Source organism: Bacillus rossius, chromosome 1, assembly GCF_032445375.1.
Source record: "Bacillus rossius redtenbacheri isolate Brsri chromosome 1, Brsri_v3, whole genome shotgun sequence".
Lineage (NCBI taxonomy): Eukaryota > Metazoa > Arthropoda > Insecta > Phasmatodea > Bacillidae > Bacillus > Bacillus rossius.
In genome coordinates this window covers 5,834,145-5,850,807 of record NC_086330.1, presented here as the reverse complement: position 1 = coordinate 5,850,807, position 16,663 = coordinate 5,834,145, and the positions used below count along the sequence as shown (strand labels likewise).

The 16,663-nt window shown below is 35.7% G+C and overlaps 1 protein-coding gene across 9 annotated transcripts in view; it reads left to right on the top strand.

The window, feature by feature from the left end:
- LOC134531520 (glycerophosphocholine phosphodiesterase GPCPD1) overlaps positions 1 to 15,796 on the top strand; it is a 93,519-nt gene extending 77,723 nt beyond the window's left edge. For all 9 annotated transcript variants that reach the window (XM_063367209.1, XM_063367205.1, XM_063367257.1 and 6 more), the window contains 6 exons: positions 2,362 to 2,514; positions 3,810 to 3,940; positions 4,835 to 4,970; positions 5,295 to 5,455; positions 7,342 to 7,477; positions 7,688 to 15,796. In XM_063367209.1, coding sequence (XP_063223279.1) covers positions 2,362 to 2,514; positions 3,810 to 3,940; positions 4,835 to 4,970; positions 5,295 to 5,455; positions 7,342 to 7,477; positions 7,688 to 7,804 — 834 coding nt within the window. In that variant the 3' untranslated portion in view covers positions 7,805 to 15,796. The remainder of the gene's footprint in view (positions 1 to 2,361; positions 2,515 to 3,809; positions 3,941 to 4,834; positions 4,971 to 5,294; positions 5,456 to 7,341; positions 7,478 to 7,687) is intronic.
- The last annotated feature ends 867 nt before the right edge of the window (positions 15,797 to 16,663 follow it).

Genomic DNA, 16,663 nt, shown 5'->3' with positions numbered 1-16,663 from the left:
TCATTTAAAATACTGTTAAATAGTGTTATTTAGGAACTAAAAATCTAAAAGTTAGCTATTTTAATCTGAACAACTGTCCTTACTAATTTTTTCGTATTTTTAATTTAGTTAATATAACTTTAAAAAAACCATTTAAGCAATTTTACAGTATTTTTAATGGAGCTAATCTAACCTAATTGAATATTCTCACCATTTGTGGTTAACCTAATCTTGTGATCTTGTTAAAATTGTGATCTACTGGTAAACTACTGGATGTATCACAGCACACTCTGAGGAAACAATGTTCAAACATGTCAAGTAGTTACTAAATATAATTTAAATTTTTTTTATGAAAAAAATTCTTTGCTTCCGAGTTAATATCTAGGAAATTTTAAGTACGTATAGGTAAAATAATTTAAAACAAGAATTATGTTATTAAACTTACCATCAATATTTTCTTATTATTTAAATCACATAACCATACCATTTTTTTGACTTAGAAGGGCCATCACATCTACTGAGTTTTTCAGAATCCAGTAGGAATAAAGTATATAATTTTAAAAGAAATCGTAAATATGTATAATAGATATTTATATTTTTCTTATTCACTTGACACAAATGACTATTTCTTTTAAATCATTTATAAACTTAATGTACATTTAACATAAACACCTGGAACATAAAATTACGGTCTAAAATTTCTGCAATCTCTTGAGCTTGCCTCGATTTTTAAGAACTTGACTTTACAAAAAAATTATCCAGTGTGGACTCTACTCGAAGGTATTTAATTTACTGAACTCGGTTCGACTTGACTCAACCTAAAAATTTTCAGACTCTTCCATCTCTAGTGTTTACAATGTTTTTTATGCTACGAAGTGGAATGTTTTTACATCTCGGCAATTTCAAAACTATTTCCATTTGTCTTATTGAATGTAAAGCATATGTAACAAATTTAGAAATAAAAATTCCATACCATGAATTATGATTAATAGTTTAAGCAGAATTGTTGAAATAATTGGACTCAACCTCTCTCTGTATATTTGGATTTGATAGTGTTTGAAATTCTAAGATGCATGGCATGTTCAGCATTGGTGCTTGCGTGGATGGCTTGTGTTTTGAATATTTTTTTTTACGTGAAAAATCTATTAGCTTATTACAGTGATAGTTGGCCAAACTTTCTTGTGTGACAAAATACCGTCATATTTTTGAATCGCTAAGAACTATTAGACCAATAATGCATGAACAATAGTTGAGCCCACAATGGATAGATCATAATTTCTATATGTGTTTGTCACGCAGTATTTGTGTTGCCTGTGACATTGACATCATCGTACCAGTGTAGGAGCATGCGCATGATTCTTATGAATTAGCTTTGTGCAGAGTTATAAATTGGTGTAGCGTGGAAACACCTTCAGCTAGGACATTGATTCGGGTGTCATTGTGAACAACTCTGGCAGAGCACAACCAGGACCCAAAGTGAGACAATATTCGCCGGAATATAAGCGAAAATCTGTATTACCTAATTGAAAATTTAAAAATAATTAAATTTTGTTGTCTCACATGACTGTTAATTATGCTTGTAATTATAGAGAGTGTAAGTAAAAGGAAAGCTACTGTCGAAAACAATCAAAATAGCCTAAAAAGTCCAGTGCTGAGCGAATGCTTGAGCTATGGCAGCTTTGAAAAGGAAATAAAAAACTAATACTGTTCAAAGTTTTCATGAAAAATCTATGGTGCGGCCCGGAATTGCGCCTTTATTCTTCTTCTATTTTTTTTTTTTTTTTTTTTTTTTTTTTTAGTTTATACACTTGCTGACTATTTAGCCACATTATTTTTCCTCTACAATTTGTGTGAATTGAGTGTTTTTATGCATGTTCTATCAAAGATGTTTATAACATAAAAAAAAAAAATATTAATTTGTTTCAGAGATACAAGTTTTTAGTTATAACGAGTACTATAATGTAAATTTTATATAGTCACTTGCCCAAATGTTAAGCTTAAAAATGCTTTCTTGTTCTTATTCTTGGTTAATTTCCATGTTTTGTTTGCATGAAAATTAGTCTTTGGTCATGGTAGAAATGTAAGTAGGTAGTATGTGAAATAATGGTAAGACAAGAGTGTATTTGCTGTGTGTGCAAGCAATGGCACAGAGCACAGTTTATATTTATTTTATTGTTATATATATATGTGTGTATGTGTGTGTATATATATGTGTGTGTATAATTGTATATGTATGTGTGTGTGTATGTATATATGTGTGTGTATAATTGTATATGTATGTGTGTGTGTGTGTGTGTGTACACTATATAGAGAGGTTGTGTTGGGACGGAGAGGAGCGGTGTGTGGAAGGAGCGGTCGCGACGGTGTGACGGCTGTGCGCAGGTGTACCACGTGACGGAGAAGACGTCGAGCCGAGTGTTCTCCAATGAGGAGGAGGACGACCACCAGCCCTTCCCCACGCTGCAGCAGGCCCTGGAGGTCATAGACCCCCACGTGGGCTTCAACATCGAGATCAAGTGGAACATGCAGCTGCAGGTCAGCTGCGCAACACAGCCCGCTGTAGTCTTGGTTTCCTTACTGCTGGGTTCCTTTCAGTCAATAAGCCTAGGAACACAACTTCATCAAGCAAGTTCAATATGTTTGCTAGAGCTGGGCGGGATTCCCATTCTTCGGGAAAAACTGGGAACGTATCGTTTACAAAATGTGGGTGGGAAATTACTTTTTCCCTGTTTCTCAATAAACATCCACGTGTCAAATTTATTCAGAAAGAAAGAAAGCACTGCACATTAACATAAGTCATTACATGCACACATTCAAAAACTTAACTGATTTCAGCGGTTCAAACTCAAAACGATTAATGGTGTCGAAAAACACTTAGAGGCATGGTTTCAAACAATCACTTCATTTATTGTTTGAAACATACAACAAATAATAAAGTTATTTCACTACTGTCAAGAAACTGTAGCGGAATGAATCACATCCACGATTGATAGTACAGAAAATTTAACATGTGAATCATCTAAGAAACAATTATAGTGAAACCCCATTGTTACAGCTTCTTGTGTGGTGGGGTGGGGTTGTAATAAACATTTTAAAACAACCTCAAAATATGACTTTTTCATACAAAGTCCATCTCTGGCACAAAATTGTCTAATTTCAAAATTAAATATAAATTAATTTCAATAGTAGACGTCTTCTAAAAAGAAAAGATACACAAGAAAAGCATATTGGATAACCTACTGTAACCAAAACGAGTATAATCATTGTGCAATAATATTTTTTAACAAGTGCTAGGTCCATATTATGCTGATTTCGTAAAGAAAATCAAAAGATTTTAAATTGACATGGATAGTAACTCTATACTTACTATTTTGAAAATTAGACTTTTGTTATTTAATTTCACTGTTATTAAAAAATTTATTTTAGCCTTATTGCCTGGTATTTTGCAGTTTGTGAAAATTACCTTTTGTTCATCAATTTATATCTAGATTTGGGAATACACAATAAAAAACACCATTTTTTTATGGATGATTTTGAAATCTTTAACCTCAAATAATTTTCCTTCACATCTCAATTTCTGCGGGTAATTTTTTTCATGTCTGAAATTTTCCCAAAACCAGAATTTCTCCTCCCATCCAACTCTAATGTAAGTTGTATAAATTGGGTTTGTGCACTTCAAGACCTGTAACAGTTATTCCAAGTATGTTTACTAGAAGAAAGCTTGTCAATGTTTAGTACTTCACGTGACGTGTTGTAATCTCGTTGCCCACGCACGCCAGCTGGGCCGGAGGAGGAAGCTGCCGGCTGAAGAGCGTTGTCGGGTGTTCCAGGACGGCACGTACGAGGTGTACCACCCGTTCGACCTGAACCTCTACCTGGACGTGGTGCTGAAGGTGGTTCTGGAGCACGCTGGACCGCGCAAGATCGTCATCTCCTGCTTCCACCCCGACGTCTGCTCCATGTGAGCCTCGCCCGAGCATGCCTGTTTCCAGCTAGTTGTACCACCAATCATTCATCAGTTAACAAAATAACGTGAATAATTTGGTTAAGTTGAACTACTGTTCCGACTTGTAGTGTATATAGTTTGAGACTGTTTAGTGTAGTGTATAGACTTTGAACATTTTAAACTTCCCGCCCTGCAGGGCATTGTGGTTGGTCACTCTGGAGTGGCCGGGAAGTAGGTTGTTGCACCTGCGCACAGGAAGAGGACAGTCTGATAATCAACATGGTGGTGAGTGGACGTTGGTTACTGTCGCGACTCGTTTTCATTCGAACTATAGTTGCTTACAAATGTTGCATCCGCTAATTATTTCAGTCCACATCTCTTCGTGCAACAACTACCAAGTTTTAAAAATTACAGAAATGTGGTTTAGTAATTGCGACTTAATTATTTCCATCAAGTCAAATCTTACCTTTGTTAGCAATGAAAGAAATTTTGAAATACAGTTTTATTTTACATTTGATCCCAACATTTCGATGATTCAATGTCGCTTGTGGGTGATGTCACTGAAAGGATATCAGTGGCCTGTATTTTACTGATACTGTTCATACATTAAAGCTTCGGCCACACAGGGTGCTATAAATGTAAATGTCAATAACCATAGACTACACACAAAACACACACACTCCTTATTCACCTGACATTCAATTGTGTCTATTTCTTCAGTAAAATTGTGTGGAATATTGAAATTATTCACAAATTTTTCGTACAATGGTAAAACATCACCAATACCCTGAAATTGATCGTGCAAGCAAAGCTGCGTGGTGTCAGCTAGTTTGTGGCTGTGATCGGGAAAGTAGTATGTAGTTTATCACGAGCTCTGTCAGCTTGACTGGAGAACTGCGTGTGTTGCAGGATCCGCCTGAAGCAGAACAAGTACCCGGTGATCTTCCTGACGCAGGGCGTCACCAACAAGTACCCCCCGTACCTGGACCCTCGCTCGCAGTCGGTACCCATGGGCATCCACTTCGCCAAGTCCGCCGGGATCCTGGTAAGCCTGTGTGCAGTTGGAGGCTCCCCACCGTCGTAGTGTACATCCGCTTAGTTAATCTACGTTTGTTTTATTTAATTTTCATCGCCCGAGCTGCGAGCATTTTTCGACAGGCGGATATGTGTGTTGAATGAGTGAGTAAAACATTGAAAGTGATTGGATGCGGTTGTTTTGTCTTTCGAACAATAAAACTCTCAAATGTGAAAGGGAAGAACATCTTTTTAATTTATTGTATATAACGAACTGTAACAGACTTGAAGAATGTACGACAGTCTGTTGCGAACATGCGACGAGTGTGGACGGAAGGCGTGCGTGTGCGTGCAGGGCATCAACGTGCACACGGAGGACCTGCTGCGCGACCCCAGCCAGGTGAGGCAGGTGCGCGAGGCGGGGCTCGTCATCTTCTGCTGGGGCGACGACAACAACAACGTGGAGACCATCCAGCACCTGAAGAGCCTGGGCCTGCACGGCATCATCTACGACAAGTGAGACATTCCATCCAGCAATCAACTCCTTAGCATTCGTGGGGGTTGTCCGTAAAGTCTGTTCACGGACGATAAGTTTACGTGATAACGTCATGAGAAAACATTTGATGAAAAATTGCATACTTTTTTAATTTTCAAATATTATTTACCTTGCAAATTTAATTTAAATAATTTGTTTAAATATAATTATGAAAAAATCAGTTGAAAAGCCCGCCTTAACCTGTTTGATATTATAGAAGATTTTCTCGCACGGTGGTTGGCCGGTTCTTGCACGCTCGGCTCAGGCGGAATGTGACAATTTTTCGTGCGTGCTGCCGGCGTTCATCAATTTATAAGACGTTATCACGTCAAAAAATTCAATACTCTTAACATTTGAAGTTAAGGTACATTTTTTTCATACCTATCGTTTTACTATCCCCCATGATATTGCACTTATAACATGTAATTATATAAATAAGATCACAGTGTGTATTGATTCCGAAAACGTAGCTCAAGAAATAAACGCTTAAGGGGTTTAAGACATAAGTTGTTATTTGTTTCATTTCTTGTACGTTATGTATTTTGTATCCTTAGAGACCTAGATTCGTATTCGAGGGGTTTTTTCAAAGTACTCTTTGGGATTCAAATTAGAAATTCGGATTCGCGAAAAATTGGGATTTGAACGATCACTAATTAAATATGTTTTTATTTTGGTCATTGTCTTTTATTGGATTCACTCTTCTTGTCAAGATCATCTTGTATTTGAGATGATAACTACTGTAGCATCAATTTATTGTCTTGTATTTACGTAGCTGCAGTTAATTAGTAACAATCACAATTTATGGTTTTGAGATTAAACTTAAAAATTTTTTGATGGGAGATAATAAGCATTGTATCATCAAAATCTGCTTGACCCATTGCTAGTTAAAATGTGCTCTATATGCCTATATTGGCTTAAAGGATTGTATGAGATGTACAGGATGATGATGATGATGCAGCTTCCAGCACATCCATACAGATTGTCTGATAGTGATAGGAGACACTACTGCAATATAATCTTTCTTAAGTGACAGTTGTGTGTCCAGGGCAACCTCAAACCTCAACTGATGAAGTTTGATGTCACATTGCAGGGGAATGGAAACATTTATTTTTAGTTTTTATTCATTAAGAGTTTTAGACTTCTGTACATCAGCAAAATAGTTTTAAATTGTTACAATGTATACCGTGTTTTATCGCATAATTGTCGCACAAGATTGAAAAGAAGGGGTGCGAATATTATGTGAAAAAAAGTTTTTTTTGTTAGGTAAAGTTATTCATAAAAATAAAACATATTCATGGACAGTACATTAGTTAACTCTGCATTTGACAGAGAGTGCGCTTTGCTTGCAATCGGCGAGATATCGATATTCGACTACATGTGTGCACTCTATACAGGAAGCAACCTAACCAAACATGAATGATGCCAACATTTTCATAAGTGGTACACCGCGGTGACCCAGACGAATAGATAAAGGTTATAACGTTTAAAAAGTCTTTAAAAGAAAATTTACACATCAGACAACTTCGTATTTCCGTTAATTAAATAAGTAAGTGGTAATGTCTGAATAAATATTAGATTTATACTTTAAAGTAAATAATTTTATACGGAAAAAAATACGTACACAAATTGATTGGAATTTAATTCCGGGACCAAAAACATCATGCGACGTTTACGCGAGAGGTTTTTTTTATCCAAATTTTAACGCCCTAAAATATTAGTGCAACAATTACGTGCATGCGACGATTATGCGATAAAGCACAGTAGTATAATGAAGGACGTGATGTTGCAGATCACTCTGCAAGAGAGGATTGCGAACGTAGGTAGTTGCAGTAGTGACAGCCGGGCGTTCGGGGGTGGTGTGTTGAAGGATCGACCAGTTCAGCCGCAAGGAGGTGAAGGAGAGCATCTTCCTGGTGGAGGCTCGCGAGGCGCAGCGGGAGCTGCTCAAGGTGGCAGAGTCCCCGGGCGAAACCGGCCCCCCGTCCCAGCAAGACCCGCCCATGGTAAAATGGACCGACATGCTCCGCTCGTAAAACCCCCGGACGAACTGTCGCGACCCCCCGATGCCAAGTTTAAGTCTTGAGAGCACCTTCACATCCCGAGGATGGAACGTTGTGCGGGGAGAGGGGGGGAGAGAGAGTTGTGTCTTGACTTGGAGGGCGTGTCCCAGGGAGCGGGTGGGCCGCTGAGACGTGGCTGTGTTGTTGTGACAGAGCGTGGACGCGGCCAGAGGGCCGCTGGTTTCCGTCTCCGCTTGCTCCTTCCTGTCCGACGAGCCCTCGCTCAAGCCGGACCCGGCGGCCGCAGTCGCCGCAGTCACCGGGTCTTGACTCCGCGCTCCCGAGTTACCTTTCGAAACCGCTCCGACTTCAAGACACATTTCATTGTAGTTCGCTGTACATTACGACTGCCATTATTGCCGAAACAATATTTATTGATTTTGTGATGGGGTCTGGTATTTTGTCACGCATATTATGGCGAGTAAGGCATTCAAAATAGAAGACAGTATTATAAGTGAATTTTTGTATAGTTTTTTTTCTAAAAGAGATAGAACTTGAGAATGTATTCACGAGTGACGTGGAATAAATTGTGGAAGCAATTTTTCTTTTTACTGTAACTGGATGGCCAATTTACAATCGCAGAATATTTTTTACATTTGTTTGTAGTGCAAGCTTTGTGTTTAATTATTTTTTAATGACTTAATTGTAATTTAATTTGTCACTTATCACACTTGAGATTTTGCAAGTACATATTTTGTAAGGTTTTTTTTGTTTTAAATCTCTCTTATACATATATACTTTAATATGCTGTTATTTGTGGTTATTTAGTTCTAATCATCATTTTTTAAACTTGAGCTAAAGAATTTTAACACTTTCAAATAAGAAGATAACTCTTTAAAAAGAAAAATAAGCGATCAACCCTGAGTGCTTCCTGATGCTAATGCCTATTTCTCTTCAGTAAAAAGTTGCAACTGTTCTGCAGACACAAACAGGTTTATGTATGTTGTTTAATGTTGTGCAGATGGAAGGTGATTTACTAGAGTTTTGTGCTGAAATTGTATGGTTTGGTTGGATTGAACATTGCACCATTACAGTTGGAAATGTACGATCTTGCCTCTTGGTCTGAATGCAAAGCCTAGTTTTTAAAATGAACTTAGCTTTTTGTGTTAAAGACAGTAAATAAATAATACTGCACCGTGGTATCAAGAGCTTACTATCCAATATCTTAAAACTATCCTCCAGCTGGCATCAAGATAATACATCTTACCATGTTAAGATAATAGACTTCAGGACATATGAATTTTTAAAGAAATTAAGTTTCAAGCAATTTTTGGATAAACAAGTTTGGAACAGATAACAGTAGGGTGAAAAAATTTAGGACAGTGACAGAAGGAAAAAAGACCTCAAGACAAACAAATTTAGGTCAATTTAGTGGAAGTTATTTTAAGACCAATGCATTTAGGTCATATGATGATAGAACAAAGAACTTAATTGTCAATCTAAGCTAACATAACCTTAGCAAACCAATAAACTATGCAGTTAAGATGTACTCTAAAAGTTATTTATATAAAAAGACATCATTTGTCCTAAATTAGTTCTAAATGCAGTTGTCCTAAGCCTGAGTGTAAAATGTTTTCACGTATAGGTATATCAACTTGTCCTAAAGAACTTTATCTTGATTTGTACATACGTATTTAGGATAAACCTCTTGGACAAACACTTTGGAATGATGCTTTTTGGAGGAAATTATACACAGCTAGATTGCAGCCATAGATAATGCAGAAATATTTTTTTTTCTCACATTTGTTTGTGTTAGTTAGATTACTTACTATGTATTACTTTGTAAGAATTTGTATTGATTAGGGATGGGTCGATTCGATTCTCCGATTCCTCGATACCACCGATTATTAAAAAATTTGGGTACTCAGTATCGGGTACTAAAAAAGGGCAAGGTAGGTTAGGAATCGGTTAAGTTAAGAAAATACAGTAGTAATATATTTTCGTCTGAACTTTACTTACTTATTTTAATATATCTTACCTGCCGTATGCGCATTAAATTCCTAATAATCCTCATTATTATTAAATATTAATTTTATACAAATAAAAATAAATAAAAACAATGTTACCGGGCATGTTTAACCTCTAATTAAAACTCCACGATCGAAGAACATTATTCCTCACTCATGTATTAGACGTAAATAAATTGTAAAAAGACTTATTAATTTTATTTGCAGTTAAGAAAAGTCCATTGTTTTTTGTGAAGAAAGTGACGGTTATGAAACGAGATCACATCACGTGTCGTCACCATTTTAGTTGTGAGCCATTCAAGGATGATGGCCTCCACAAAATCTCTGGTGGCCATAAAATATAAAGTCAAGTCGAAACGTATCGATTTGTTGCGTACGGGACAGATTGTATAATGAAAGCAACAATCGATTTTAAAGAATTCTCTGGCCATACCGCCAACAGAGGCTCGTGTTTATTTCTTGCAAAGGAAATCCGTAATAATTACTAGAAAAACACTTGAAAATAGTTTTAGCAAAACAATATTTGTGCCAAATAAATAGCATAAATGCGCAACAATTCACAGTAACCTCAATAGCACGACGGTGAATTACGGCGGCGTAATTCACCGTCGTGCTATTGAGGTTACTGTGAATTGTTGCGCATTTATGCTATTTATTTGGCACAAATATTGTTTTGCTAAAACTATTTTCAAGTGTTTTGCTAGTTTGTTAGTAAAAAAATGTTCGCAGACTGTCGTTTCAAATTACGATGCGAATGGTCTGATATTGTATCAACATGTCTAAAGTTTGGGAACATTTTCGCATCAATAGTGAAAATGACAAATATGCAATTTGTAATCATGGTAGTGCGCAAATTTCACGGAGCCGTACTTACAAATCTACAAATAATTTAATGAAGCATTTGAAATCCCGGCACACATTACTACCAGAAAAAATAGTCTTTGAAGAAAAACAAACTTTTGTTTACAGCACTGTCACCAACTAAGTCAAAAGGTACCACAGAAAAAAGTAGTGCTACCTTTGAACCCATTTTGAAAAAAGATGTTATGTTATCGGCGTTATCGCCTGTTAAAGAACCCTGTCTAAATGTTGAACTTCTTTGTGCACAGCCTAGTACTTACTAGCAAACAAACTTTATGTGAAGATGCTTCTTCACTGGTAATTGAAAAAAAAACCCCTCAACATTTAATCCTAAGTTTATAATTATCCTTTATACATGTTATTATCATTATGTAATGCATTAAATTCTTAAGTAGTTTTAATTATGTGACCAGAATTACCAGGAATCGAAAACTGGAATGACTCGGAATCGAGAATCGAAATTTAGGAATCGGTACCGGTATCGGAATCGATAAAAATGTGTACTCAACCCATCCCTAGTATTGATATATTTTTTTAACATGCTTGCTGTTATCATTTTGCTAGTAAGATGGCTTGCTATGGATGGTGCAGATTAAAGGTTGATTTTTTGTTCTGAATTTGAAAAAGTTGCAGCTGTGTGCACGTTAAATGGTGCTAACGAAATTCGTTCATTATCTAGATGTTACTGTAGCCCCTAAGTGGTACAGTTGCTTAAAATCTTACCAGCTGGATGGAGTAGCCTGTGTTGCAGTAATATCTGGTGATATATATTAACAATGTTCTCACTGGGTTCAGTATTTAATTTAGGCACACCAATAAAAAGAAAGCATTAGAAAAATTAAAATAATTGTTAATAAAATATTAAGTAAATTATAAAAAAAAAATGGCATGTATCAACACACCAAATTAATTGCAAGTTTTGTTTGTATTATAATTATGCCTGTGGGAATATTCAAATTTTGAGATACGAATATGAATATTTATGATTGGTATTTTATTCGACCTCAAACACTAGCACTTCAGAATAGTGAATATTCGTTTGCTTACGATACCTCGTGAGTTTGTCTTATAACAATGTTCACTGTTGAGGTTAAGTAGTTTGTATAATCAAAAACATGAACAGTAATCTACTTTTTGCACATACAACAAGTATTCAAAGATTTTTTCTTTACTGTCTTGCAAACAGTAGTGGAAAAATTGTCAGAACGATTCAAAATACGGCATATTGTGACATTTCAAACTTGAACTGAAATTTATGTACTTCACACCTAAGACCAGGGGCAAGCCTGGGGGGGGGGGGGGGGGACGAGCGGGACCGGACCCCCCCCCCCCCCAGGGCTAAAAATATTTTAATATTAAATTCATAAAATGAAAAAAATTAATATTTAGTATCATATTAAAATAAATTCAATGACACAATTAAAGAATGTTGGAGTAAACTGACTTCATAAAACTGACTTTTATGAAGTTACGGCCAGTATTTTTAGATAGCCTAAATCAGCAATATTGAGCACGTATTTTTCTAAATTTTCTCGGGGGAGGACCCCCGGACCCCCCGTCTAGCTGGGGGGTATTCCATACCCCCCAGGCCCCAGCCTTCTGCCTGACCCCCCTTCCCCCCCCCAGAGCAAAATCCTGGGCACGCCACTGCCTAAGACTAACATATTAAATCTCATATAACCTTTCATAAAAATGGAATTCTAGAAAGTGCAGTATGAAGTTAATATGCTTAAAACAATAATTGAAATAATAGGAAAATTCGTAGCTTATACTGAAAGTCTGTAAGCTTGTTACTTGGTTCATGCATGCATGAAAAGTTAACTCGTAATTCAAACTCGTTCCAAGGAAATGGGATGGTGGTTTTTGGGAGGGATAGTGGAGCGACCCCTCCACCCCCACCCCCCTCATCTAAGGTATACTTTCGCAGCCGGTGTGGATTTTGGTTAGTTGTGGTGCGTGTCTTCTATGGCATAGCAAGCAATGTATATCTTTTAAGTTTTCCCTGCACATGTTGTACAGTGGGCCCTTCACCTGGTTACACATTAATTACTTTTGATTAGTGTAGCTGACCTAACCTACCTAACAAAATGTTTCACTTCAGCTAAAAATCACCTTTATTACCCAGAAGCTTCGGAGCCAAAATACTGAAGTGTATTATGCAGTTACTGATGTCAAAAAACTAACATTATTTATGAAAAACCTTTTTATATGTGGGAAGTAATTATTATTTCCATACAAAAAAGTTTTTATTCTTAATTTTGTAAACACATGATCAGTGCTCAGTACGAGATTCCCTTTTGGTGAATATCTCCGAGTCGTGAAACAATGATTGGCTCTCACAATATAGATTTTAGAACCTGTGTGTGCCTACTTTAAAATACTGTTTCTTAAAAGTTTGTAAACCTCACATTTTCTTCTAAACAGCATACTTTCTTGTCAGGCAAGACATGTTTTGTAGAATTGCAACTGTGCTTTTATTTTTATGATGATTACTGTTGTGTTTTATTTGCATTCGTGGGTTACGATGTGAACTGTATAAACCAGAGATGGGCTGAGACTCAAACACTTGAACCGACTCAAACGAGTAGCCGAAGTACGACTCAACAGTTGAGTTCATTGTACTCAATAATACAGTTAATACACTGGTAATTCTGTAAAACTGGATACATAATTTGACTAATGCAACAAGCATATCACGGTCCATTATTTATTAAGGGATGCACTTGTACAAAAAAATCATTAGTAATAAGCATTTCTATAATAGATTTTCTTTAATAAATATAAATTGGCAAATAGTTGTGTATTTGAAGAATATGCCAACAGAATTGATGTAAAAACGTGTTACTAATAAGAAATGTAAGGAAAAACAACGTGATGTTAATTTTGGTACAAGATCCATGCTAAATATTTTAATAAATTACATTCAGTGAATTTATCATTTTTAATGATAAAATAATTTTAGTTTTTTTATGTAAACTTGATCAATTTGCTAAATAATTTCATGTTTTCAGTTACATTTTAATGCTAAATGGCATGTTAACTTGTATTTCACCATTTTATTGTGTATTGAATTTTTTGCTGTTATGTTTGGGTTTTATCACAATTTACCATGTTATGTTGTCACTAGTAATCACCTATTTACTTGTACAGTTTTTCTGAAAGTATTGTTAATTATACACAATTGCACTGCCTGTGAAACGTGTAACGTATATTCTTCCATTTACATTTCTAAGCACTTTAAAAACACCATTTAGGAATGTTCTGCTGTATGTCATAGGTTTGTATTACAGCAAACTAACAAAGAGAAGAAAATATTTTAATGTCTAGAATTAACTTTTTTTCCACCACAGTGACAATCAATAGTAGTATCATTGTTTGGCACAAAAAAGAAAATTAGAAAACTTTGAATTAGCTGTAAATTTCTTTTTTTGGTGCTGGGAAAAAAAATCCATGAGAAACCCATGACTTTAAGAAAGCCATAGGAATTGTGTGTTTGTCCAGCAAGTTAGAAATAGCTTAGTTAAAAAAAGGCTTATCATAACTACTAAATGTGTCACTTATACCATTTTTGAGCTCTGTTCACTGGGGAACCTCGTCAGCGGATGTGAGGAACACGGCATTTGATAACACTTTGGATTTGACGGAGGAGGGTTTAGTGGGAGAGGGAGGGGTAAGGAGTCGCTACTAAATTTCTTTCCTTCTCGTGTTTCTTTTTTACTTCTACATCTGAAGTTTTTCACTGCTGGTTATAATAAACAGAAGCCATGACCGAAAACTAATACCGTGATTTGTCACGTGAAAGACTGGAGGGTCTGTTGCAGGATAAAACCAAAAAAGTTATGTTGAACGGGGAAGAAACTAGACTAGAGAATGGTGCCATGATTATTCTTATCGTTAAGTGTCTTAGTAATTAAGTTTTTTTAAGGGCTAACCCAAGAAAAGAACTCTTTTTATTAAGATTTTACCATTACAGTTAGTTTTTAGATATATTTGTTCTACAGCCAGTATTAAAGTTATTTTCTGATCCTGAATAGTAAAAAAATATATATGTATATAGAATGTACGAGTAGGGTGGTAATGTGCTTGAAAACTCCTTCCATTCTTTAAGATTGTTGGTTTAAAGAAGTCTAATGAACAGTAACGTAAGCACATGAAAAGGCTTAAGTATCTTTATTTTTTTTTTTCCAATATCAGTCGTAACATTTTTGTATTTTTGAACTACACTCTGATTAGTTTATAGATGGATTTTGTTTTCCACAGAACTTTCTTAAAGGTGTGCTTGTGTATTTAGTTTTTTGACAAATCACTTGAGATTGCTGATACTGTAGGAAAGTTGAGAAATTTTTGTGTTTGTAGTTACATTTCATGCTATGTACTATTTTTTGTTTATGTGCTCTATTCGTTTTCCAATCCTACAAATATCATTTGATAACTAAACTAGGGAATTTTAACTATGTAAATTTTAAGATCCAAATATTAATGTATTACCTGTCAATATTTTAATACGTAATTGAGTGTTTTTTTTTTAAATTTAAATAATTTTGGTTTGGTTTATGGTTTATTATGTTTTCTTCATGAACTCTGTATTTTTCTTCTTTGAACATTTATTTATGGTTCAATTGGAATTGTTTTGGAGTTTGTTTTTTCTGGAGCTGGAATGTATTTTTCTTGTGGTGGTCGTTGGCATGGCATGACAAGCTTCAACATACATGTCTTTACTGGTTTGAAGAATATTGGCTCATAAATGACGTTATCAATGTTAAAATACGTGGATCATATTCTAGTGAAATGAAAATGTATCTTGCACAAAGTTTTATTTACAGCTATACACAAGACCACACTGAATCCATCCAAACTTTCTGCTATCAGCATTACTAGGCAGTGTAGGCATTGTGGGCAAAGCATGGTAACAAATGTATTTTTTTTTATTTCAAATCAGATTTTACAATAATTGTACATACTACAGAAAAAAATGTTTTTAAGCACTGCAATGCTTGTGAGATTATGAAAGTAAGCCACACACTGCTGTTATGTTGCCCTCAAATGGCAATGATGGTAGCATAAATTATGTTGGTTCTATGATGTTTGTCTACTGTGTGTACGCTGCTGTTCAAGAATAAGTAGACTGCAATATCTTGCCAGGCTCCCTCTATACGTTGTAGCTGTGTTCTTTTTTATGGTTGGATGTTGAAAGATGTACTGTTTGCTTTTTGTGCGTGAAATGAAAGACATTTAGCATGTAGTGGAGCAGGTATGGACTGAGACTACATCAAGCTGTGATAATGATAATATTCTGTGAATTGTATACTGCTCGTAAGTCAGTGTGTTTTTATGGTTTATTTAGAGCATGTATCTTGTGAATAAATGATGAAATTTGCACGAGTGTACAAAGAGAATAATTTATTGGTGAAAGTAAAGATATTTAGTTCAAATATTTGTGTTTAATTTTTCTCCTATGAGTATCAAAGTTACTTAGCTTGAGCTACAATTTTAAATTTATAGCTTGTGTTGCAAGGCACAAATACAAACACAAACAGTAACACTCACAGTGTCAAGCAAATATTACAAAGTTATTGCAAATTAGATTATATGGGATTTTGTAAGTCCTCTGGTTTTCCTTAACACTTTGTCGCAAGACTTCGGTGCTCTTGGGGCTGTGTAAGAAAGAAGAAACTTCATCTTTATTTTTCTGTACAATCCTAATTAATTCATGAGCCCACTTCAAATTTCCACCATGGACTCTTTAAGATGCTTTATTTTATCTACAGGAGAAATATTTTAGAATGAGTTATTTCATACCTTATATTTCAAAAACTTAACTTTCTTGTCCTTGATGTCTAGCAAAGTTCTCCTTCTCTTGCGATCATGAGTGAGCATTCCACATCCCACATAAAAACAGTGACTGTCTATACAACACATTGACTAAAAGAATAATTACGGAGTCAGTTACAATGTCTTGAGACAACTGAGAAATGCTACCATGCAATTACAACTTCTATCTCCTTGATGACTAGCGAAGCCCTCCTGTTGTGATTGTGAGTGCGCAACCCACGTGAAAGTACAACTGCCTGTACAACCCAGAATGTGGCGACAACTGTTGGTAAGAATTGGAGCTACTTGCAACAAGTTTTTTGTATGAAATAAATTAACTCTTGCTGCTGAATGGAGCTATTGTAGCCAGTTGGTGCCATGTAGCTCCGTAGCCAAGTAGCCATGTAGCCAGTTGAAGCCTTGTAGACTTGTAGCCTTGTAGCCAGTTGGAGCTATGCGCTCTCGTAGCCTTGTAGCCTCATAGTCTTTT